Source organism: Excalfactoria chinensis, chromosome 3, assembly GCF_039878825.1.
Source record: "Excalfactoria chinensis isolate bCotChi1 chromosome 3, bCotChi1.hap2, whole genome shotgun sequence".
NCBI lineage: Eukaryota > Metazoa > Chordata > Aves > Galliformes > Phasianidae > Excalfactoria > Excalfactoria chinensis.
In genome coordinates this window covers 33,193,841-33,218,983 of record NC_092827.1, presented here as the reverse complement: position 1 = coordinate 33,218,983, position 25,143 = coordinate 33,193,841, and the positions used below count along the sequence as shown (strand labels likewise).

General features: G+C 37.6%; 1 protein-coding gene across 3 annotated transcripts in view; it reads left to right on the top strand.

Moving 5' to 3' along the window:
- Positions 1-25,143, top strand: part of RNGTT (RNA guanylyltransferase and 5'-phosphatase) — a 185,001-nt gene that overhangs the window by 102,899 nt on the left and 56,959 nt on the right. For all 3 annotated transcript variants that reach the window (XM_072333278.1, XM_072333280.1, XM_072333279.1), the window contains exon 13: positions 20,915-21,015. In XM_072333278.1, the coding sequence (XP_072189379.1) occupies positions 20,915-21,015 (101 nt within the window). The remainder of the gene's footprint in view (positions 1-20,914; positions 21,016-25,143) is intronic.

The following is a 25,143-nucleotide window of genomic DNA, read 5'->3' as shown; positions in this document are numbered from 1 at the left end:
TCAAGAAAATTCCATTCAGTCTCCCACTGAATAATTTAGACATGTTTGTATCATGCAGGTTATGCGCTCCTGAGTGTAGAGCTGGAAGGGCACTGCTGGGCTTCATGCCAGAACTATAGAAGTCAGGTATACAAAGCCAATGAACACTAGTACTGTAATTATTACAGATAAATGTAGCCTTATTTTCTCTTAATGCTGGCAGTTATGTTTCTGAAATGAAAGTATCTTTCATGTAGAAGTTTTCCACCAAGACAGAGGAACGTACAGCTGGGATCTATCCAGTGGTTCATTCTGAAAGGCTAGAAGTAAACAGCTGGACTAGATGATCTTGTAGGTTCTTTCCAACCTTGTGATTCTATGATTCTATGAAAGTAAAAATCTTAGCTGGTAGCATCCTGGACTTCAGAAATGCAGATGTTCTGTGTACTTTGGATTGCCTATTAAAAGAAGCAATTAGTACACTTGCAAGATGCTATTTGAAAGTTTTGACAAGCTTGAACTGACAAAGTTTGTTTTCTAACAGTGATCACTGGAAATCCCTGGAAGATCCAACCACTGAAACAAAACATGTATTTTGTGCAAAATGGGGTTCTCTAGAGAGAACTCTCAACTTGTGAGAGCAATTAAAATATGCGTCTCAGGGATTTGTCAAGCTGTAAATTGATGTTGCCATTATTAAGTGAAAACATGGCTGCTCCTGCTAGCCATGAAGAAATAAAACAACAGGAGAATAAAAGATAATGCAAAGTAGTTTTGGAAATATTTCGTTGTTTATTAATGGTAAATTGATCACAGGGTTCAGCGGTAGTGTGATGAGCTCAGGATAGGTGAGAAAGATTTACTGTGGACAGGAACCTCAGGGTTGTTCCTTTTGCATCCTGATATATAAAATGTAAAGCTCACAATTTCTATCTACATGTATTTTAAAAGACGCGTCTGCGTTCTGTGATAAGCAAGGGGATGGGTACAAAGTTCACTTGGAGAGAAGTGGCAGATGTCAATTTCTGCTGGTTATTAGGCAGTATGTTCCTGTGCAATAGTCTTAGCAGCTGAATTAGCTTCAAGCTAATCGTTTTCTATGTAATTTTTCAGATGAGAGATGTAGTTACATTTTTTTTTTCCATGTTTTAGAAACTTAAGTAATGCAGTCTTGAGGCTTTTCTTTTTGTTAGAGGTTTTGATTTAAGCTTTACGTTTCATTGAAATATTTGAACCTGAAAAGGGATACGACTCTGCTTCTCATAATTTCTATACATGGACCTGAACAACCAGGTGGGCTATTTTTGTGAATATTTGTTCACAGTTTAAAACTTCTGCAAGATGCGCTGAGTTTTCTATGCTTACTGTAAATGTTTATGTAAGATCTGGTACTTTACTTGCAAAAATATTATGGGAAATGTCTTCCTTTTTCCACATGCTTCTGCAGCTGATCCATTTCAGTTTCTTGAATGTACGGGCATGTAATGTCATCTGACTTTTATCTAGTAACAATCACGAGGAGTGAAACTTTTAGCGTTGGTCAGATTGGAAAATATGCTTGGCAAGCATTGGCGTAGAATAAATTTGGGTAGCAGGTTTTGTCAGTCATGAGCTACTTACAAATGCTTCATGAAGTGGACCTAATTTGTCAAATAAATTATTCATTGGCAATAATTTGTGTGGCTGTGCTTTCTGTGCACGAAGCTGGTCCATCTCTGTGGAAAGCAGCTGCAGCAGACCTGAAAGTCTTCAGCAATTCTTGAGAGTTTTGGTAGCTGAAGTTGGTTGGTAAGAAGTCTAAGTTCTATGTAAAGGCAGGTAACGTGGATTGCTTAGCTGCAATTATGAATGGTGTCCTTCCATACTGTGGTTCCATCTGTGCAATTCGTGCAAGATATTTGCGTATCTGATGGTGGTAGTGTGAGTCAGATGGTATAATGGGAAACAGCTGTAATATAATTGTTCTTTATGTTGCCACCAGTCTCTTCTTTTTCACAAAGACTGAGACTCGCCTTATTGCAGTTAATCGGTTTGCCCTTGTATTTTGCTTTGGCTTTAATATTAAATGCTTCCGAACTAGTACTGTTTTTATTAATACTTAACAGCTACTGGGTATATGGAATATTATAGAAATCCACTAAAATAAAAACTGGTACTAAGCTAGTACCATATCTTGGAGCATGCTAGAAATGAGAGTGGTTAGCTGCCATACCAGGGATGATGTTACCATGGAGAGAGCTTCTGTTTCCATGACATTTGCTTGCATATTTTGCTAGGCCTTCAAAAGAAATATGGTTTTGTCCCCTGTCAGGTTTGGTAGATTATTCCATTGTTTGCAGAGATCTTCAGTATTTCTCTGCAAACATACTAGTGAACTAAATGAACTGACTTCTTAGGAACATTGATGGTGACAGGATTGATCAGAAAAAATAAGAGGAAAAAATGTATTAAAACTTTTGGCATCCAGCAGGCAAGTTGCTTGGTTTGTTTGCTTTTAATATTTTTGACTAGTTTAAATATTTAAATATTGGAAGTCAGTTCTAAACTGGGTTAAAGTGCTCTGCTTACAGACGTTTTGATTAATTTAAAAGAAAATCCACAGCTAGTAAAGAAGTAAAGAGGGCTATTACTTTAGGTAATGGCTTTATATTATGAGATCTAACTTGTGCTGAAGTGGGGTTTTGAAGAGCTGTAAAATTTTAAGTCAAGTTGTGACGTAGTTTACTACTGAAGAATCAGTTATTGGCTGAGGAGTGAATTGCAAGAGCCCTTTTTTTTTCCTTATGGTGAAGAAAAAGTGATTTTAAGATGTGAAATGTTTGGTAGCTATACATAAGGGAGGTGCTTCCCTTACTGCTTTTCCTCAGAGCAGTGATTATGGCAATATCACTGTAATCTGCCAGCAGCTTTTACATTTCTCCTCTATTGAAACTTTCTGACTGCAGTCGCATACATAGTTAAAATTACAAGATTGCACAGGCTTAAATACAGGTGTGTATAATCTGTAGGTGCTTGAATATAGGAGCTAGGCAGTGGTATTGGTTGCTGAGTGCTGCTGCATGTCCTATACTCTTTTGCAGAAAGGATGCAGAGTTAAACACTGTTGTGTCTATTCAATATTCTTTGGCCATCTCTAACACGAAATCCCTTGTCTTCTGTTCCTAATGAGCTGTTGGCTGTTTTTCCCTTTGTATACCACTCTTCTGTTTCTAATCAGTTTCTAGCAGCCTACGAATCTTTTTAATTTATCTTTTTTCCCATTTACAAATGAGAATCTAAAACTTGGATCCTTTGTGATACCTTCTTGGGGCCTACAACTGTATACAGTCATATGACTGTTTGCAATGCTTACAAATGTATGTCAACACCCGAGCTGATATCCCTCTGAGACTTGGTTCCTTTCAGATGTTTTCCCTTTTTCACATTTTTGAAGCACAAATCCACATGCAGCCAAGGGCTAAATAACCTCATCAGCATAAACATCTAGAAATTGTCTGTCTAATGCAGCCACAGCGTTGGTCCAACTCTATTATGATTTTCTAAATGGGCATTGGTACTTCATGCAATATCCTTCCTCAGCTTTTATCACAGTCATTGTAATAGGTTTGTCGTTTTGCTTTTTAACGCCAAGATGTCTTTGGTTTCATCTTGAGTGGAATCTCTGGATCTTCTGTGCCAAAACCATTACCTCTGACATCAGCTGACTATAAAGTTCAAGTTCCTTGTCCAGAATTTACATTTATTTCATGTCAAGAAAAAACGTTTTCTGAATTTGTCTGGTCTATTAAAGTCATGCGCTCTTTCTGTTGAGGAGGAATGTACTTCCATATACAACAGAAGTGACTTTATGAGACAGCTCATAAGATGAGCAGGTACTGTTCCCCATGTCAGCAGAGAGGTATGTCTCAATATGGGTATGTTATCCTTTATTGAATTCCTGCTGACTTGGTGACAGGTAGATTTGTTCACTTTGCTGCCATCGCTGTACCTTTCCTCTCTCATTCTATTCTAAGAACATTTTTGAAGGATTCTATTAAAGTTGTTTCACAAATGTGGTGCTTTCTCACAGAAATCCAGCTTACTGTCACAGAGTTCATACAAGCATGCTTATTATCATCCCTTTGCATTTTGCTAGCACTTGCATTGGAAAAATATTGGTGACAGGTACTCCTTAATGTTAAACTTGATTGATCTTGAGGGTGACAGAGTTTGTAAAGTATGTTCCAAACATTGCCATCGATTCCTACTGGAATCAGCAATGATGTTTTCTACATCATTCTCAGCTGTGACAGAGCTACTCAGCTTTATGTTCTAGGGGAAGGAAACAGTCTTTTTAAGACAGTCGTGGAAAGGATGTATGGGAATATAAGTAAGCTGAAAAACCTCTTAGAGGTCTATCAGATAAAGACAGATGCTTGTAAAGCTGTTCCAGTTTGTCTGCTTCTGCTAATAATGCTCAGTGACCACTCGCTGAACATTTCAGTGTTCACTTGATGGGTATAGGTAAATTGATCTTATGAAGAACAGTTCACTTGCTTAAGAAACACAGTTTTGTCTTTTAATGTATTATACTTCTGCTCATAAAATAGCTGTGCCAAATTTCTCTTTCTGCTCCCCATCGCTATTTGTAGCAACGTTAAAACTGCTAAACTTGTTACCATTGTGGTTTGCTGATCATTGTCTTTTACCTCTTCCTCTTATTCTCTGCAACTTCAGCTGTTTGCCTGCTAAGAGCATAGCTACATAAACAGTTTGATGTGTGGTATAATTAAGGGAGAGGAAACAGGAGAGAGGAAGAAGTGACTGAGGTTGGGAGTGCAGCCTGAAACTGTTCTGCCAGAATGGATGGTGCCTGCCAGCAGCAGAGAAGCTGGACGAGGTTCTTTGCAGTTGGTCAGTCCCACTCTTCAAAGCAGCACTTGTATTATGTGTCCTACCAACATTTATGTGGTCATGCTCAATAGTAAAAGGGTGAAAAGTCTTATGTGACCAAATCTGTTATTCTGTAGTGTTTCCAAACTAGTTATGGGACAAGATGAACAACCAATATTGGAACCACTACTTTTAATGTGAGGATACCGCTCTCTGTTGACAACTAATGAAGTTCTCTGTGTGGCTTCTTTTAATACAGCCTGCACTACTTTTCTGTCTACTTGCAGTGCTTAGAAAATAGCTCTGCCATATAAATTACCGGCAGTTTCCCAGAGCCACCGACTTTCTTGTTCCTAAGTCAGAACTGCAAGGGTTAATTTCTCACCAAGAGTGGGCAGACCCCTTCCATTTTCTCCTGTAGTGTGCTCTTTTTCCCCCCATAGGAGGAATTTTGTTTCTCGTTATCCAAATTGCTGTCCTCAAAATGCAGTTTTTAATTGTATTAGTCTTGTAGCAGACTGCTTAAAAGAGAACATACATGCTGGTGTATTTTAGCCTACTTTTTTTTTCTTTCTGTTTTTCAACTCCAAGCATTTCAGCTTTCTACTAGGAAAGCCAAAGGATTGTGGAGTACATGCTGTGTTCCACTGGTTGGATTTACTTTTTTGATCTTGAGAAAATTGTATAAATATTTCCTTGTGAAGCTAAGGGTATAGAGTACACTTTCTGCTATTTTAATCTAGATACATAATGATGAATTCCATATAATTAAAACTCATCATTTTTATAATTTATGTATTGGAATATGTAATTTAGAAGGCAAATTTCTGTTGTTTCTTTTAAAACACCGCAAGATTCAGTATTCCTATGCAAGACTCATGAATATTTAATTCAAGGAGATTTGTAGCCTTGTAAAATGTAATAAGCTAACTCTTAATGACAATTTTATGTAACATACGTTTGGCAACATGTTCAAAAAATGCTGCTGGCAATTCTGTGTATCATCTTTCATGCATATCTGTTCTGCTCTAGGGACTTTTTCACTCTGGAATTAAAGAAGAGAAATTAGACTGTGTCTGTGATCAGCACGCTGCAGTTTCTTAGTTTGTACTTGTACGTCTCTCCTTATGTTCAGATTAGCTTACTGTCTGCCTCTTGATGTAAGGCTTCTTTCTTCGTTTCCAAGATTGACATTCCTGACAAAGTAGTCTGAAATATGTTTGTGTCTTCTGTTTAGCGTTGGTAATTTTCATTAATCTTCATGAACTCTCTAAGGTGATTTCCTGAAACATTCCTAGTATTCTGATACTCAATGTAGCTTGAGAAAAGTGTTATCAAAACTGATATTCTGATGAAGCCTTAAATTTGCAGGTTGTAGCTGCTGCTAATGTGCTCTCTAATACTGATAAATTATCCAACTTAGAAATAAGGTTACTGTAGTGAACCATCCAAGAGCCCTGGGTTTTATTTCATGGAGATTCTTTGTTACAGCAAGGATGCTTTTGTTGGAAGAAGTCAAGCAGTGAGTGCTTCCTGCTGATCGAGTCTGGTGTTAGTGAGATTTCCAGGAACCTTTGATCACAACGTAGCCATCCACAAAGAAATCGGTTCCTGTGTCCTCTGAGAGATGGACTTCTTTCTGTCTGCTGTAAATTCAAGTGACAGCATTAAATGTTGATTGGGGCAAAGGTAATGAAACTGAATGGAAGGAAGGTGAAGAGAGATTGGGACCATCAGGCTTTAAGAAATAAGAGGAGTTTTAGGCTGATACATCACAAAATCCAACCATGTGAAAATAAAAACAGTAAGGTTCTTAAAACCATTAATGTAATGAAGAAACCACACTTAGCAATTTATGGGGTGAAAATTAATGTATTCCCCTATATCACTGGCTTCATTCAAGTTTTCTTCACAGAAATATTGTGACATGAAGAATAGGGAGGAAGATGATGTTCCTGAGACTCTTTCATAGACTGTTTCACTGGGGAAAGGAGAAGAATTGCTCTGGGGGACTAGAAAGAAAAGGGGGGAAAAAAATGGAATGGGGTGAGGAGTTCTTCTGTGTTATCTTGGCTTTCCCAACAGTTTTTTTCACTTGTCCCTTCATCTTTATAATCATAGAACCATATAATGTCTTGGGTTGAAAAGGACCTCAAAGATCATCTAATTTCAACCCCCTGATGTGGGCAGGGTTGAAATCCACTAGATCAGGCTGCCCAGAGCCACATCCTCCAGGCTTCCCTTGAATGCCTCCAGGGATTCAGTTTATCTATCTGTGAATTAAGAGATAATGTCTCAAACAGACCTCAGTAGATGGATGGAGTCATCTTAAACATAAAATGGAAAGAGATTATTAACATTTAAAATTTGAAGAGTTATAAACAAACGTGTTATTTTTTATGAGATTGTTTGTACACTCAAGAAGTATCAGCTGAGCCTTGCTGTGATTCCTAGCAATGTAACTGACAAGAGGGTTTTCTGTTTTGTTTTACAGTCCAAATTGTGGCATTGTCAGTTGAAACACTGCATTTCTATTAAGTAGTTTAATACCTAATTAAGCCTGAAAAAAAAATAGCAAAAAAACCCCAAGATTTAGTTTTTGCAAAGGAAGTGCCTGAATGCTACCTGTGCTCAGTGAGGGTAGGCAAATGACAGGGAGTCCTGTGCTCTGAATTGAAGCATGTAAACATATAGATATCTTTGTATACTCACCTTTCTATGCTGGGAGAAACATTAAGCACCTAGAATTCCAGTGTCTCTGTTGCGCCTAAGTTAGACCAAATTCTACTTCTTATATCCTCTTAAAAAAGTACCTGAAGGTAAAAGTAATGATAATCTTAGTGCAAATTTTTAGCAATAATTGCATCAAAGTTTTCAGAAAGAAAATGGTTTCCTGGTGGCTCAAGAGGAGTGTCTGATTCCTGAAGGAGAAAAAGCGGATGGAAATGAAGAAAACTAGTTTCAGTCCAAATTTCATGAAGTCTTTGATGTAAGGGTGAAACTTTTAATTTAGCCCATCTCTCACCAGGTCTGGACAGTTCTTTCAAATTATTTGGATTCTTACCTCTGGGTTGCATTTATAGAATCATAGCATCACCAAGGTTGGGAAAGACCTCTAAGGTGATCTACTCCAACCAACCAATGACCCGCCACCAGTATTTCCCCACTAAACCATGTATCTCAGTACAACATATAAATGTTTCTTGAATACCTCCAAGGATGGTGACTCCACCACCTCCCTGGGCAGCCCATTCTGGCACCTGATCACTCTTTCAGGGAAGAAATTCTTTGTAATATCCAACCTGCATCTCCCCTGGCACAGCTTGAGGCCATTCCCTCTAGTCTCATCAGTAGTTACATGGGAGGAGCAGCAGACCCTTACCTTGTCATAACCTTTCAGTTATCTAGAGGGAAAAAATACTAAAAATATATGGCTGAGTGAAAAATTATGTAGATTTGATCTTTTTTTTGTTATGTTAATTTAAAAAAAAATCATCTGGAGAACTAAATGCAGTAGTCTGCTGTAGTCACGTTGGCTTACTGGTAACAGATTGCACTGTGGCTACAACTTGACGTCACTTCAGTTCAAGTGATGCATAGTGAAATCAATAAGAATGAGGTAAAGAAAGCAACAGAAAACAAAGTGAAGCATCTCAGTTGTTTGCATTGTTGCGTTTGTGTTTCCAGGAGACTTTCACAGCTCGTATTTAGAGCATCAGTAAGTTCTAGGTGGTGGAGGTTAACAAAATTATATTAAAAATAAGTAGTAGTAACCTAGAACTACTTTGAGCAACAGACATGGAAAATCATGAATTCCTTTGACCAAGAGAAGTATGTTATCAGTGCATTTCTGTTATCACAATGGCAGGAGAATGTAACTTTATACAGTTACTTTAATTTCCCTGTGTTCAAAATAGAGAAGTTAGAATTGATGGCAGACACCATTTGGACCACTGTGGGTCACGAATATTAGCCAACAGTCTGAAGCTGTTTATTTGTTCTGTTTTGCTTCAGGCCAAATGTTGATGTTTCTAGTTTGAGTTCATAATATTAAGTGAAGGCATGGCTACAAATGGGAGTATATGAGAATAGGTTTCTGCTGCTTGCAGTGATGTGCTGAAAAAAAAGCCACGAGCAGCAAGTAATTTTGTAGCTGCCGTATTCTGATGGCTGTAAACATGTATTTTTGGCTGTTAACTTAATTTATCAAATATTAAAAGGATTAATATGTAAATGAAGTTAGTTATGAAGAAAATGTTGATCACATTTTTCTCTTTGCTTAATGGAATATTAAGAAAAGCTATTAGCGTAGTTATGAAATGAGATGTTTAATGGAGCTTGAGGTATAAAGCTGAATTAAAGTGCAAGAGTAGCGGACATCCAGCCCAATAATGACCAAAATGTTCAATATAAATATTGCATTAGCTTGATATTCAGAGGCACCTCTGGAAAAAGTAATTGAAAAATAACTGCTAAAATATTAACGGTATAATTTCTGCATGCAGGTTAACTTTCTAAACCTTATTTGCATTCAAGTGCTAAAATCCTTAGTATGAAACATAATCTAACACTATTTAAATGAATGCATATTAGTAGCATATTTTCTTTTCCAGTACGCTCTGACAGTCAGGCTTAATATTTTAGAAGTCATTTTGATTATAGCCCTTTTCTTTCTACTTCATGTAGCTTCAGTTCACATTTTCACGGGAGACAAAAACTTTTTCACAGTAGAACTTGCTACTTCTGACTAACCAGCATTCATGGATTAAGACATACAGTTACTAGTTCATATTTCAGCTTTCTGATGGAAAAATTTCTGGAGTACACCTAAGTTAGTGTGTCGTAGAACATGTTATTTATTTTATTTATTTCACATTTTAAAGTGGAGGGGTGGAAGAACATACACTGATCTGCTTGAGTACATGGAGTTAAAGCAGTGCTATGACTTCACTGTCAAGTAATGAGTCATTTAAAACTTTGTTATCATCAGCTGGCTCTGTCATCCTTTTAGTTGTGGACATTAAATGATTTGAGCTGAGCCAAGGAAGATGCTTTTTCATCTTTTTTTTATGAGCTTTAAAAGTTATGGTCTAAGAATTTACTTTCTATTATGCGACAACAGTGCACTGTAAAATGTTTGGAATTCATTAACAACCTTATATTAAAGCTGATCAAATATTTATAGAGTATCAGCATGTCTCTGTATTCTGTTCAAGTTACTGAACCAGGTAAAAAGCTGAAGTTTAGAGAGGATGAGTGTTGACTTTTAAGGCGGCTTGAATCAGTAATTTAAAACACTGAGCATTAAAAGAAGCATTTATCATTTTCTCTGATTTGTAGCTAAGAGGGTTTTGGTATTTTGGGTTGGTATTTTCTTTTGCTGTTCTTGTTTTTGAAAGAGCCATTTACTTTTGTTATCATCTTCAGATAGAGCCTCCCGGCCATCTGTCTGTGCTTAGACACAGGTTGTGGTGGATGATGGGTTTGATGCTTTGATGCAGGGGTATTGAAGTGTTTGCATGAAGCTGAAAAGGGTTTGGATCATTTTTTATGGTGGCACAAATTTTGTAGCCATTTTGTGTGTCCCTGTATTTTCCTTTCAGCTTTTAAATTTTTCTCTGTTGTTCTGACTATGAAAATGCCTTTCACAAAGTGACAGATGTTCAGAAAGTGCTGGTGTTTACCCAACAGTTTTGCCCCACCTGATCACTTGTAAGAGTACTCTGAAATGTCATCTTAGTGTCTTTCCTTTATAACTACAGGGACAAGTGAGTCATATTTATAGGGGGAGAAAAAGCACTCAAAAAACCCTCTCCAAAACAACAACAGAAGCCTGCCTGCTCTAAAATTTCAAGAGATTAGACAGAAACGATGTCAAACATCTTCATGAAAGACCTTATTCTTTGTCTCCTAGGCTGCTAACAAGCAAAGCAGCTATTCCTGTTGTATGAGGGATAAGCCTTGCAGGTGATTCACTGATCACCAGTTGATCACCACCAAACACCATAAATGCTATAGCATACAATGTAGTTTGCCTTCACCTTCAAGGATATGAGTTAGGAATGAGTTCTGTATTCTGGAAGCAGTGTTGTTGTCTAATCTGTTTGCTTTAGGGATTATTAAGAGAAACTGGACATTCTCCACCACACGGTGATCAGCTTGGTATTTATATTTCTTTCATCCAGTTCTGAACATCCTGCTCAATATGCAGCAGGAAAAAGCATTAATTGCATCTACCTGTCAGTAACCTAGATTCTTCTAGTGCCCTTTTGTCTATCTTTTTACCACACAAAATAGGTTATATGGGGAAGAGTGGGGCATCACAGTGATAGACGATGAGGAATATGAAGATATAAGTTATTTCTGTGGCCTCTTTGAAAAACAGAAGGAGATGGAACTGCGATGGGAGGCTAGAGTGAACAGAAGACAAATACTTTTGGAGGCTGAGTCACAGATTAGCTGCCAGTGGAATAACTTATTTCCTCACGTAGCTTTCAGTGTATTTCTTTGGGGTTTTTTTTGCTTTCTTTCTATTTTGGTGGAAGACTGACAAAAAAGATGTATTAAAATGAATGATTTGGACATATTTTGGGTGTTTTTTTTTTTACTTCTGTGTGTGAGGTTTTGTGCATGCTTGTGTATGCTCACGTTTTTGTGCATGTCTAGTCATGTTATAATTTCTAAGTTCTTCAGTATTCTTGTCCGGGTTCCCAAATTAGAGGCTAATCTGGGTAATTTAATCTTTAGACAGTGCTTAAATACAGCTAGTTATGCTCTGTATCTTAGAGCAACTGCACTAACTGACTACGCAGCTGAGGTTATCACTCTGACGGCTTGCATTTTAATGCAGTGCAAATTAATACAAAATACTTAAATGTCTTCGTTGTTGTGTTGTTTTTCTTAACATTTCTATATACTTAAGCAGTGAAAAATGACATTGGAACGTAGTAGGTTTAGTTCTGTTGCCTACTCTTCAAAGACTGACAAAATTATGCAATGAAAATGCATGCATACATTAACCAAATTGAAAATTACCTATGCAGTGACAGTCAGGCTTAATCATTTTGTCTTCACAAAAGAAAGTAATTAAATGGAGAGCTGGTTTTCAGCCTAAGCTAAACCATTACAAGATTCAGAGGCATTTGCTGTAGAAATAAGCATATGTTTTTAACCTTGGCTGTAATAAACAATCATGGTAACCTCCCGAAGTACATGTTTCTTCATTGCTTAGTATATGTCATGAAGATATGCTGTAATTTGAATGGGAATTATAAACATGATTGCTCGAGCTCCTCTGTCCTATGTACAACTGAGATGACTCAGTGATCCCAGTGATACTTTTGTCTTAAAGGTCTACGAATATGCAATTGAATCAATGGCTGACTTTCATCTTGTGGTTTCTTGATCCACTGATGTGACTTATTCACACATTCTGCCAATATTAGCAACTTCTCTTCTTTCAGCTCATCTCTCGATCAGGTCTGGCCTGAAACAATCAATTACGATTGATCCCTTTGGTTCTTTAAAATGATGCAGGGTCTTCAGTGCAAGAAAATAAATAAACATTTTTGGTAATTGTTCAGTCTTTATGTTTACACAGTTATATGCAAACTATTGGATTGGGTAGGACAGTGGCTACCATGTGAATATAAAGAAGTGTGAGAGTGAAGTAGAGCTCTTCAGAAAAAACACTTTTTGAGTGAGTATGAGAAGCAGATTTGTTGGTTTTATTGGTTTGCAATAGTTAACTTTTTCCATTCAAGTGAAAGCCTTCACACCACGTTGAACACCAAATTGTTTGCAAACTGCTTAGTTAAAACATAGAAAAATATTTGTGGCAGAAATGGGTAGATTTCACAACGTAACAAATCTCTTATTGTTTGTGAACTTGGAAGTATTCTAGTATGTTTTTAAAATACAATTAGTGTCTTTATCCTGGTAAGACTGACTAAATATCAGAATAACATTTATTTGTAGAAGATTCGTTTTGGTGTTAAAATGCAAACTAGCAAGTTAATTTTTTGGAAATTTAAATTATCAGATACATAGAGATTTATATTTCATACTTGAGAAACATTAATTATAGTGTATCTTCAGTGTGGTTAAGCGCTGATGTCGTTTGCAGTGTGGCAAATGACATTTGATGATTCGAAAGAACTTCAGCAGATGCCCTGGTTAACCCCATCCCCTTCTACCCTGTTGTCCCTTACTTCCCAATGGTACCCATACGTCTTTGGGACAGGGATAGATTTCCAAACAAATATTCCCCGATCCTGGATTTCTTGCAGAGCTGGTTCTGAATGGTACGCAGTGGGGAAGTATAGATGATAAGTGTCAACAATGTGCTGTTTGGGAAAATGGAAAGAGCTGGGTTATTTGCTTGCTTCCTGTCATTTGGAGGTGGAAGGCTGAAAAAGCCTATGTTAGATGCTGCTGCTGCACTTAAGGAGAATGACATTTAATAAAGATTTGAGAGATAGAGCCTACTTCTTAGGCTTTGTTGGATAATGAGGCACCCCTGTCAAGGAAACCTTTTCTTGATAAGACAAGAACCTTTCACTTGGTCATGCCACCACCTCTTCCTATTCCGTCGCTAGGAGAACTGATCCTCTTTTTTTTTTGGTCTAGACTTCTGGCTGAAGTTATTCTGTCTCTGAGGTGGATGTCTTCATGGTGAGTCACCAACACCTCACAGCCCAGACTGTCTGCCCATAATGCAGTCCCAGAGATTAACTCCACTCTTCCTCCTACGGAATACTAAGCAGCAAAGTCTGTACCATGTGGTAGCTGAAAGCAGCTGCCTCGAGAGAAACTTCATCCTCGCTATGGGCAGTTAGCATCTCCATTGCCCAGGCTTTCATCTTTCTGCTGAATTATCCATTGAATACAAACGCTGGGACAATGCACAGCTTTAGGCAAAACCTGAAATTGAGTGGGAAGAATATCTGAAGAAATGTGTCAGCAAAAGTAATTTGGACAACTGAACTGTATTCTCTGAGGGTCAGACTTTCTCATAACTTGTAGGGAGGGGAAGAAGTGGTTACCACCTCCATGTACACCTAAGGAGGAAGGGTACAAATACGACTAATTACTCTTGGGACAGGACAGGGGCTTGGGGTTCAGTTTGATGAAGAAGCCACCAGTTAGTCTCACAGTGCTTATGTGGATCACTGGATACTAACAAAAACTTATTCCATGTGACCTGTGTGGACCTACCTGACAATATGGGATTAGGAAGCCTTTTGATTCTGCCCGTTATCCTGATGTCAGAAAAGCTTTTCTCTCATTAGTGCAGACTGGCGAGTCCTAACTGGCCAAGTTCGGTTTTTAGGAGATGGAGGTAGGTGACATTAGAAGTCGGGGAGGTTGTGAAATGGTGAAAAGAAAGGGATTGGTGTTCCTTTGGGAGAAAATACGCGTTCTGCTGAGATCTTAATTGTAAAAATAATAAGGAAAATATTATGAAAGTGGAAGTATAGTTGAGAGGATGCTGAGTGAGCATCAGAGTTGCAAAAATGTGAGGATTTGTGGTTGATAGCCTGCTGGAAGGCTTGGTCACTGTGACTTTGAAAGGACTGCAGGAGGTCTTCTGGTCCAATCTTGTAAAGCTATTTTAGTTAGCGTCTGATTTGTTAATGTATGTTTTTGGATGTGGAATTCTAATTTTTGTGGTTAGACTAGGTGGAAAAGTTAGACTGAACTGAGAGCTTTGTGTTTGAAATGATACGTGACCTGATAAGTTTTAAAAGTAGTCGTGTACATGCGTATTTGGAGGGTGGTGTGGAGGATATCTTGCTATGAATGCTATATTTAAAATGCTAGGGAGTAGTTTGATCTCAGACAGATTGCTTCACATTTTGTTTTGGAAATGGAATACAGAATAACTTCAGGCAGTACAGGTCTGCAGTATGCAGTGATTCATCTAAGGTGAAGTTTTCACATACTTAACAAGCAGAATTCTTGTTTGGCTCTGGCTTATATTTGAAGAAGTTGATGTAGCATTTAACATTCAAATTCAAGAACTTACTACTGCTATATTGTGTGTATGGACTCAGCCACTACAAAAATAAATACCGTGAAGGGCATTCATGTTGGCCTTTGGATGAATTCTCGTTTGTAGCTGGATTTTTGTGAAATTCTGCTTCTCTTGATCCAGTAGTAGAAGTCCAGAGACTCTAAGCTGTTCTTGAAATCCGATTGCTCATCTGTGTAAATGTTACAGAAAAATACTTGTAAATTACCTGAATCTTTATCAGGTATTAAATGTTAGCTATTCTACTATGAAGTCAGAAACATATTATTTGTCAGTTGACAATAGACATCTCTTTGGCTAATTTGAACAATGGCAGAGATTGGTCTTGAATATATTTAAATAATAGAACAAAAAGTTTAGCTGAGGTTTTACGTTGTGCTGGTTCAAGAAGCAAAGGCAAGAAATGTAACTCTATCTTAAATAACAAATCCCCCTCAGCTCCCCTTCAGGCATGCCAGCCAATTAATTTTTTAATTAAACTTGAGTCAAAAATGTGGATATGGAAGTGCAATTACAGGTATGCAGATATATCCTGTCAAAACACTGTTTTTCATTAGCAATCATGGAATAGTTTCTCTTGTCTATTCTGAAGCAGGTTTTGTATTTGAGTTTTAGCAGGGTTCATGTAGGCCTTTCAAACCTATTCAGGTCCCTCTAATTTCATCCCTTGCTTCTTCTGTGTTAGCTACACCACTCAGCCTACTGCAGGCACAATCCAAACCTGTGACCCAGTGTAGCCTGCAGTGTGGCCCACCTCCTAGTGACAGCTCTTCCTTGACCAGTGGCCACGTGCACACCCATTGCTCACAACAACCAAAAACTGGTGTGTGATCAGCACTGTCTGGGCTCAAGCCAGGTCGTGGGGAGGATGCAGTGCAGTGCTAACTCAAGTTATGGCAAATAACAGTATGAATTTTGATGCACACAGTCCTGTGAATAGTGGAAAAACATGCAGCTGTGCTTTCGATTTTGATGCATGAATTTGAGAAGAAGCTTCAATATTGCAAAAATATCAATTTATGTTTGCATCTCCATTTTCAGTTGACATGAATAGTACTTGCAGTTTTCAAATGGAATGTATAGAGTTGCAATCAGATATTCAACTCAAAAATTTGACCATGTCTCTTTCCTAGACTTCTATAAGGCCTCTCTTAACAGAGCAAAATATCCCTCACTTCACAGTCAAGCCTTGTTCATGTCATCACTTTTGGCAGTTTGCACATTTGTGAGCAACTGTTGTCAAGGATGAAGTACAGGAAGAGTAAAACTTCTTTAAAAAATCTCTGGTGAGCACCATGAGAACTCACTAAGAATTACAGCTGCTGCCACTGAACCAGTCTGATGCATTAACTTCAGAAAAATAAGATCAAGTATCACACTAGTGTATGTTTCCCATGGGCTGCTCCAACAGTAATGCCTCCGATTTTATTGTATTGTCACACGACATCAGAGGCAGGTGTTGGTGGTATGGCAGTAGAGACTGAACTTTTCCACCAAGATCCTGTTGCGTTTTGTTGCCTTGTGATAGATAGCAGCCGAAGGGCAATCTGACAAAGTGGTGTCTGGCATGGAAGCGGGTATGAAGAAAAGGTGTGCTGTTGAATTCCTCCGTTCAAAAAAGAAAAATTGCACCCATTATCATTTACTGACACTTGCTGAACTTTTATGGAGACCAAACAGTGAAAGTATGAGCACCGTAGTGCATTTCAGCAGTGGTGACGGCAGCCGTGGATCACCCACGTTGGTGCAGGTTTTGATGAACGTGGCATGGAGGCTCTTGTTCATCTCTGATGACAGTGCATAGCTAATGGTGATAACTATGTTGAGTGCTTTGTTTCTGAAAACTTGCTCTATCAAGCAGAGTTTCTGTGCTCATTATTTCTTTCATAGTTTCCATGGAAATAAATAGGAGGTATTGCTTTAAAAGCAGTTGTGTATATGAGGCCCTCTTCATTCAGGCAAGGCAAAAGTTTGGACACTTGTGGCTTAGTGTCATAGAATTGCTCAGGTTGGAAAGGACCATAAAGATCATCAAATCCAATTGCAACCTAACCATTCTACCTTAACAACCCTTGCTAAGTCATGTCCCTGAGCACCACATCCGAATAGTTTTTAAACACATCCAGGGATGGTGACTCAACCACCTGCCTGGGGAGCCTATTCTAGTACTTAGCAACCCTTTCTGTAGAGAAGCTTTTCCTGATAACTCACCTAAACTTACTCTGATGCAACTTAGGCCATTTCCCCTTGTCCTGTCACCAGTGAGACCAACCCTGCTCTCACTGTAAGCACTTTTCAGATACTGGAAGAGAGCAAGCAGGTCTCCCCTCAGCCTCCTTTTCCCCAAACTAAACACCCCAGTTCCTTCAGTCTCTCCTCATAGGGCACATTCTCCAAGCCCTTCATGAACCTTGTTGCCCTTCTTTGGACCTGCTCCAGCACCTCAGTATCCTTTCTGTACTGAGGTGCCCCAAACTGAACACAGTACTTGAGGTGAGGCCTCACCAATGCCAAGTACAGATTACTTCCCTAGTCCTGCTCACCACACCATTCCTGATACAAGCCAGGATGCCATTGGCCTTCTTGGCCACCTGGGCACACTGCTGGCTCATAGCAAATCGGCATACGTGCTGAAGGTGCACTGATCTCATTGTCTGGTTCACTGATAAATATGTTAAAGAGTACTAACCCCTAGAGGACACCACACATAGCTGGCCTCCACCTGATCAAAGACCCTCTGACCACAGTTTTCAAATGTTTCTTCAGGATTTCAGTACCAGGAGTCTTAGAGGGCTGTTTACATTCTTTTGTGTTGATGAGAATTCATATCCTCGGTATGTCAGACTTTTTCTGGATTTACATTCCAGACAGAAACAAATCCTCCTGTTCATGACTAAGAGAAAATGTGCAGTAATCTTGAATGCAAAATGGTCCGAATTGACCTTTTGGATAAAATACAGGAAGTTTTTAAATTGAGACTGGTAGTCCTGCAAACCGTTACCTGCTCTTAAAAAGGAGTGATATGTTAAGAGATGATTTGGACTGATATATTGAATCAGCTGACATTGTTTTCTGGAGTCAATTAGACTGGATCTAGTCCTAACACCTCATAAGGTCTCAAAAATATGACCTGTAGCTTAAATAGAAATTGATTACTTCAGTATATATTAATAAATCCATCACTGTAAATGCTCCAGTAATCTTGCTTGGAAGATTACTGCAAATCGATAACCTAGAAACTGTGCCACACAGAGGCTCAATAAAAGGTTTTAGTGTTAGATGTGATTGACAGATGACACTTTTATGGAGTGATTGAAGACCTCAGTCATGTTTAAAAAGTCACATGAACAACCACTGAGACGAATCTTCTGTACAGCAAAGCCAACCAACACCTGTTCCAACAACTTCAGCTGCTCGGCTGTACTTTGTGTTCCTTGGTGCCTGCTGTAAAGTTTGCTTCATAAATTAAACTTTCACCCTGTGGAGAAATTTGTCATAAGTGGACATGTTCCTCACAGTTTTTATTCAAACTAAGTAATGAATACCTTGTAGTAGGAATGGTTGTTTGCCAAGTCAGAAGACAAGTGAGAGCAACAATAATTTCTTTGCAAGCATTGTATGTTGTATTTTTATTCCCAGAACATACCTTAAAATTCAGTTCCTTATTCTTGCAATATCAGATATAAGAAAATTGCAGAAAAATTTGACTGACAAAGAGATCTCAGTGCCATTCACCTACATCATATTTCTCATTTTCAGTGCACACAACCAGTTGAATATATTCTAAAATAATCATCTTTTCCCTAAAATGGAATGTAAGCTATTTAAAATATATTTGAATATACAGTCTGTGTATAAAAATGATTATCTGAAATGATTAAGTGGTTTCTTGAGGTTTTTTTCTTTGTTTTGTATATTCTTTTGACTTATCCATTTAATATCAATAAGTACATATGGCATGAGTGTTAAATATTCATACCTGCATTGTTTAAGACTTTTAATTTGCAAATATAAATGAAAAAAAAAAACTAAAGAGATAAATACATTTCATTACTGGCATGTAGAGAAGAGACGGAGAGATGAGGGAGGGCTGATTGAGGCCAGTGGGATGGAGAAAACTGAAAGGACTACTGAAAGATTTAGTGGCTTTGTTTTTGTTTTAAGCTTGTTAAAGTGTATCTTTTTATATCCTATTTTTGTAAATGTGTGCAATCAAGCAACTCTTCTCAAATAGCTACTTATGTTACAGGCCAGAAATCATACAAAGGGGGAACAAGATGGGAAGAGAAGTTAAGTTGTTTAAAAAACAGACATACCTTTAGTATGGCACTGTATCTTACTCTTTTTCTGGTTCAAGTGAAATAAGAATGTTTGATTTGGTTTGGCAAGAGTTCTAGATGTGAGGGGTGACTGAAGAAAGTTGCTTTCCAGTAGTCAGTTTTCAAATAGAGGACAGCAGGGAAGGAATAAAGTAAAAGGCATTGAAGGAGAACAGGCATGGATAAAAGGGGTCAGAAACATCTTCTGCATGTTTTCCTGATGTCCAAGAGAAATCATTTAAATTCTGCTCAGATTTTTAGGGGATGATTTTGGAGAAATTTACTTCAGAGCTGCAGAAGATCAGAATTCTAAGTCGAGTAGGCAACTCCAGTACCAACAACTGGAAGATGACTGTAGTGTCCTGAATAGGAACCTGAACAGAAAGCCTGAAGCCATCAGTCTTGGATAGTCTGGGGCTGTGGTCAAGAAGTTGGTAGAAGCAGCTTAGACGGCCATGTTCAGTTTTCAAAAAGAGCTTTCAGTAGTTTTTTTTTTGGTCATATTTCTGCTATGCGTGACTAATGCTGTTTGGAGCTGGTTTTGGTTTCAGCTATGGGAAGTAAAGCTTGCCTTACTGTTGTCTAGCAAACATCACACAGTCATTTTGTGAGGATGTAATAAGAAAGATATGATGCATTTATTTTGGAAAGAATAACTGTCCATTCTTTTATCAGAAAAATTTCACTTTTGATCTAGACCTGTTATATTTATCATCAGTAAATTGAATATTTTGTAAATATTAAACAAGATCTGGGTGCTGTGCATGAATGGTGATCACTGTGGTACCAAAAGACACCCGGCATTCTTGATTTTGTAGGTTTGTTTTTACGAGGTAAACTTAAAATAATCTTTCTCACTGATCTAAAACTAGAATTTCTCATCTTGTATGTACCCAAATTTTTCTTTTTATTTTTCTCTGTTCATGCTAATTCTGATTTACTCCATTGCTGTAAATGATATCCAAGTACAGAAAAGTTTAGCTGCCTTGACTGTCACTATTAGCTGGGGATGAACAGCATGGCAGCTTAATTAACCAAAGTGGATGATAAAAGAGACTATGCTAAAGCAAAGGTCTTAATTTAAGAGAAAATTGCTCTTTTATCATAAGTACGGCAACTTCTAGTTCAGTTCTCTTAAGCAACAGATGCTCCCTTAATTTATGTTTCAGTATGTCACGACGCTTTTTTAGTCTCTACATAACTTAAATTCTTTTGATACCAAAGAACATGTTTCTTATGGGCCCTTCTGAGGGCTGTCAGTATGATGACTGCTGGCTTTTTCTCGTTGTGTCAGCCAGCAGTATGGGAAACAAAAACATTGTTCATAAAAATTGTACGAAATGTTGAGGTTATCTTAAATGCATATTTTATGCACGTCCTATCAGTGCTATCATTTATTAAAACTGTGCTGTCTTCTTTTCTTTCCTGAAATTTTCCATTAGTCAGAGTGAGACAATGAAGTATGCTAATTTTTGTTTCCGTTCTGAGTTTTGCATTGTATGCAGTGGCTTGGCTGCAAAGCAGTTTTAAAAGGGAGCAGCAAATAAAGTAGTGAAGCACAACTACCTCTGTGGTAATGAAATTCATTGCTTCAATCACCAAGTGCTGTAATTCATTAGAGAGATCTAATATAGTCTGAAACGCTGAGTTTTTCTTTTAAAACCAGTGAAAACCAATAAGCATAATTAAACCACTTTTTAATTTGCTTCAGAAATACAAGCCTGGTCGATGTGACGATATTCTGAAATGGAAGCCACCCAGCCTGAACTCTGTTGATTTTCGCCTGAAGATAACGAGAATTGGAGGAGAAGGGTATGTAATCTCTCCCCTTTTGAAATGTATAACACACAAGTGAATGTCCCTTAGCAGTTTAATCTCCCCTCTGATATTTCTTGACATTTTCTGGGGCTAAGCCTCTCTATATTCTGTAAAATTTGTTCACTGAAAGCGTTGGAAACTGTTATAATCAATGTTGTTCTGAAAACAACAGCAGACGCTTATAGTGTAAAACTACTCATCCTTACATTGTTTCAACCCAACACAATAGCTAAAGTCCTCTTTGGCTTTAGCATTGCCTTTGGTGGATGTAAAATATAGACAGGCTATGTTAGCTTAAACTCTTATGTAGAATAACTGTTTTCTCTAGTTTTTAGGCAAAATAGTGCCAACATCAGCTTTCTTCCATTTTAGAATTCTGCATAATCAAGAAATGTCACTTGTTTTTTTTTTTAAAAAGAAAAACCTGAACTTCACGTTTTATGACAGGTTTTCTTTCTATTGTCTGTAAAACCATCAGTTTTGTTTTTGTTTTTTTTTCAAAAGTGGTAAGCTCCAGGAGCAAGAGACACGTGAATCTTCAGAGTAATTGTACATACTTACTGCCTAATTCACTGCACATATTAAACAGGGAGGGAAGGGTGAAGATTGAGTCACTGGATTAAAGCTTGCCTTGGAAATAATTTTGTTTATAGGGCTGAGTTCATTGATTTTGTTGCCTGCTTTGACATCTGGGTTTCATTACAACTGACAGTTTGAGTACTGATGTTTAGCTTTTGTATTTTGTGTGTGTGCCCTAGGTAACTCGGTATGGTTTAACAGTTAATACACAAACTGCTTACTTAGTTCTGAGTGCTAGTAATGGTTCATCTAAGTTTAGCTTATTCTATTAATGAACATATTTGTTGAATGTGTGGTATCTTGAGAGTATGGGGTTTACTCAACCAAGTATTCTTGGCTACTGACTTCTGAGTATTTCATAAGGTTAGAAACATCAGTTCAAATTTTTGTGGTTGAAAATGGTATATTAAGTCTTCAGAAGCAACACGGCTGCAACACGCTCTATAACTGCAACACGGCTCTATAGAGAATATACAGGAATATTTTACATTTGATTTCAGATTCAGACATTCAGTTTCACATTTGTTTGGCTGTTATTTAAAGCACAGAAGAGTGTAACAGGAAGGATTTCTACTGAAAAAATTACATGGTGTCAGGCAGGAATTATACTTTTATCATGGGATTCTTTTGATTTCAGCTGAAGCTTACAAATTCATAGTAGGAGCCTGTAACTCACAAGCAAAATAAGACTCTTTGTCATTTCACCTTAAAAAATAATAATATATATATATTTGCTTGATTAGTTAACAGCAATTTCAAATAGAAAAATCTTAGTGCTATTGCATTACATTTAAAATAATAGATGATAATTTTATCAGGAAATGAATGTAATAAAAATTAGCCAGCAAAAATATTGCTACGAATATGGACACTTAGCAGAAAATTCTAAAAGAAAGAGTGTTCCATTGTCAAACTGGAAACGTTTTCTAGCATTTAGAAAAGTTCTACCATACTTCAGCTATGTGAAAATGTGTGTATTGCTTATCAGGAGGGATATAAGTACCTGGATTAGTTTCTGAATGCTGTAAGACTTAAGTAAGTTCATAGAGTCATAGAATGACAAGGTTGGAAGGGACCTACAAGATCATCCAGTCCAACCGTTCTCCTATTACTGTAGCTACAGAAAAACTACTAAACCAGATCTTGTAGCTCCTCATCCAGATGCCTCTTGAACACTGCCAGAGATGGCGACTCCACCACCTCCCTGGGCAGCCATTCCAGTGCCTGACCACTCTCTGAGAGAAAAAGTTTTTCCTTATGTCTAATCTAAACATCTTCTGGTACAACTTACATTGTTTATGTTCCTTTCACATGCTTAAGAAAAAAAATCCCAGAAACTTGGCATTAGAGAAATAAAGTATAATTATTCCAAATAGATTTTACTCTAGCTGATATGACAGTTGGCTGCTGCTTGTAGCATAAGTCCAGGTATGTTCAACTAAGAAAAAGAAAATTTAGTTAAGTACTGGGTGAAAAACAACACTTTGCTACTACCGGAAGAGTGTTATTAATGTTAAGTAGTGACCAATGAAACAGCAGCTTCTACTCAGTTAAACATGAACAACGAATAAAATATTGTAAGTTTAATTGCTTCTCTTGTTAATTTGGTTGTTTGATTAATTGCTTGGTAAAATATGAACTTTTTAATGGAATCATCCAAACTATATCAACTACGAAGTTGTTTTAAAAGAAACATGCTTAGTTTTAGACTTTTAAAAGGCAATTCCAGAGTTCTGATCACTGCCATATTAAACTGACTTTGAAGAAAGCCTGTTAGGTTGATTTCTGAAACAAACAAACAAACAAAAACCCTAAAAATTCTATTTTGATGAACAGAATGTCTTGCTACTGGCAATTCTAATATGGCAACATTAGGCATCCCACCTCTCCCCAGCCTCACTGTGATTAAAAGCTGGGATTCATAGTGGTTTCAGTGCTTTAGGTAAAATAGTTTTCATTCAAGAGTCCACAAAGAAATTTGGCACACGTTTGACAGCAGAGTTGTGCAAATGCATTTAAAGTATTATTATAAAAGCATGTGTGTTACTTTGATAGTTAAGCAGTAATATTTATGGGAAAGGAATGTATGCGTTTGTATTGATCTTTTACTGACTGCGGAGCTGAGCTCAAAGTATTGATCTCAAATACGTGACAGCTTGAAATAGCGAGGATTGGGATTGCCTATAATTTTCAAGTCCTCTGTTCTGATTTACAGCCTCACCTTTAAACCCTAAAATGCAGACATCGAAATCTGTGCTGCTGTTGTGTGTGGCCTTTTAGGCTGTACCTGTGTCACTAAACTCCAGCCATGCTGCTCATGTATTTATAGTTCCATATTTAATTAAATAGTGGGGGAAAAAAAACATATGGGGTCATTATTTATTCAAAAGCATGAGACTGGAGCACAGTCAGCTGTTAGGCCTGTCTTTGGCATGGCATGTGTAATTGAGATCCTGATCAATTGTAAACAATCTTGTGCATTTTTCCTATGAATGAGGGAGTTCTCCAGGGAATTTGCCTGATTTTAGTCGGTGTGATTATTTTTCCATCTACCTAAAATTCCCCTGTGCTTTCAGCTGTGCATTTCCATCCATAGATCAGCCTGTAATAGTAATGCTAACCGCAAATAGCTGCCATGTTTCACTCCAGATGTAGTTCCGTTCCGGATGGATGACTCATTTATTTTTGTATAGGGTTCAGTTATTTCAGTATTGATATTGGGCTGCTTTGCCTTTGAATTAAAAGGAAGGGTCAGGCTTATGGTCCGTGAGGTACTTTTAGAATAAGCTGCAATATTAAGACAAAGATTCCATAACAAAGAATGAAAATAAAGAAAAAATACTATTGCATCCTGAGGAAAGACAGGTCTTGGTAATCTTGGTGACCTAATCGTGACACTCCTGTTCAACGCATATACTTGAAAGAAATTGTGTTGTTGCACCTTAGCAAGTTACATCTTATCAGCTGAGCCACAGTAATTGTCCCCTGTGTATTCTCATAGAGCAGCCCATCCAAGCGTCAGCGTGATGGTTTACATTAACTCTTTTTTCTGTTGCTTTTGCAAGGATTCCAGTTTATGGTTCAATCTCTTCTGATCACATCAAAGTAGTTATTTTTATTGAAAACAAATGGCCAACAACCTATTACATTAGCTAAATGAAGGAATAAGGTGTTTCTTATCTGTGCTGAAACACAGCAGTTGAACTGTAAAGCTCTCATATTCATGTGCTGTAAAGTGGTAGGCCCATTTGTCAGCACTTCTGTATCACTTCAGATTTACTAAGGTAATTGTATCTCATCAGCAATGTGAAGTAAAGCCCTTTAATCATGTAACAGTACTTTGCGTTTTCCTAAAATTATGATGATGCTTGTGAAAAATAAAATTATGAGGACATAAGCTCACCATTTACAAATGACCTCTGAGTTAAATGACCTTGTCAGAGGGAAATATATATAATTGTTGTGTGTAACATCTCTGTTACAGGGGCATGTTTGCAAGTTTTAGGCAAAGCTTGTGCTGCTCGGAAGTTGTTGAGTGATGAA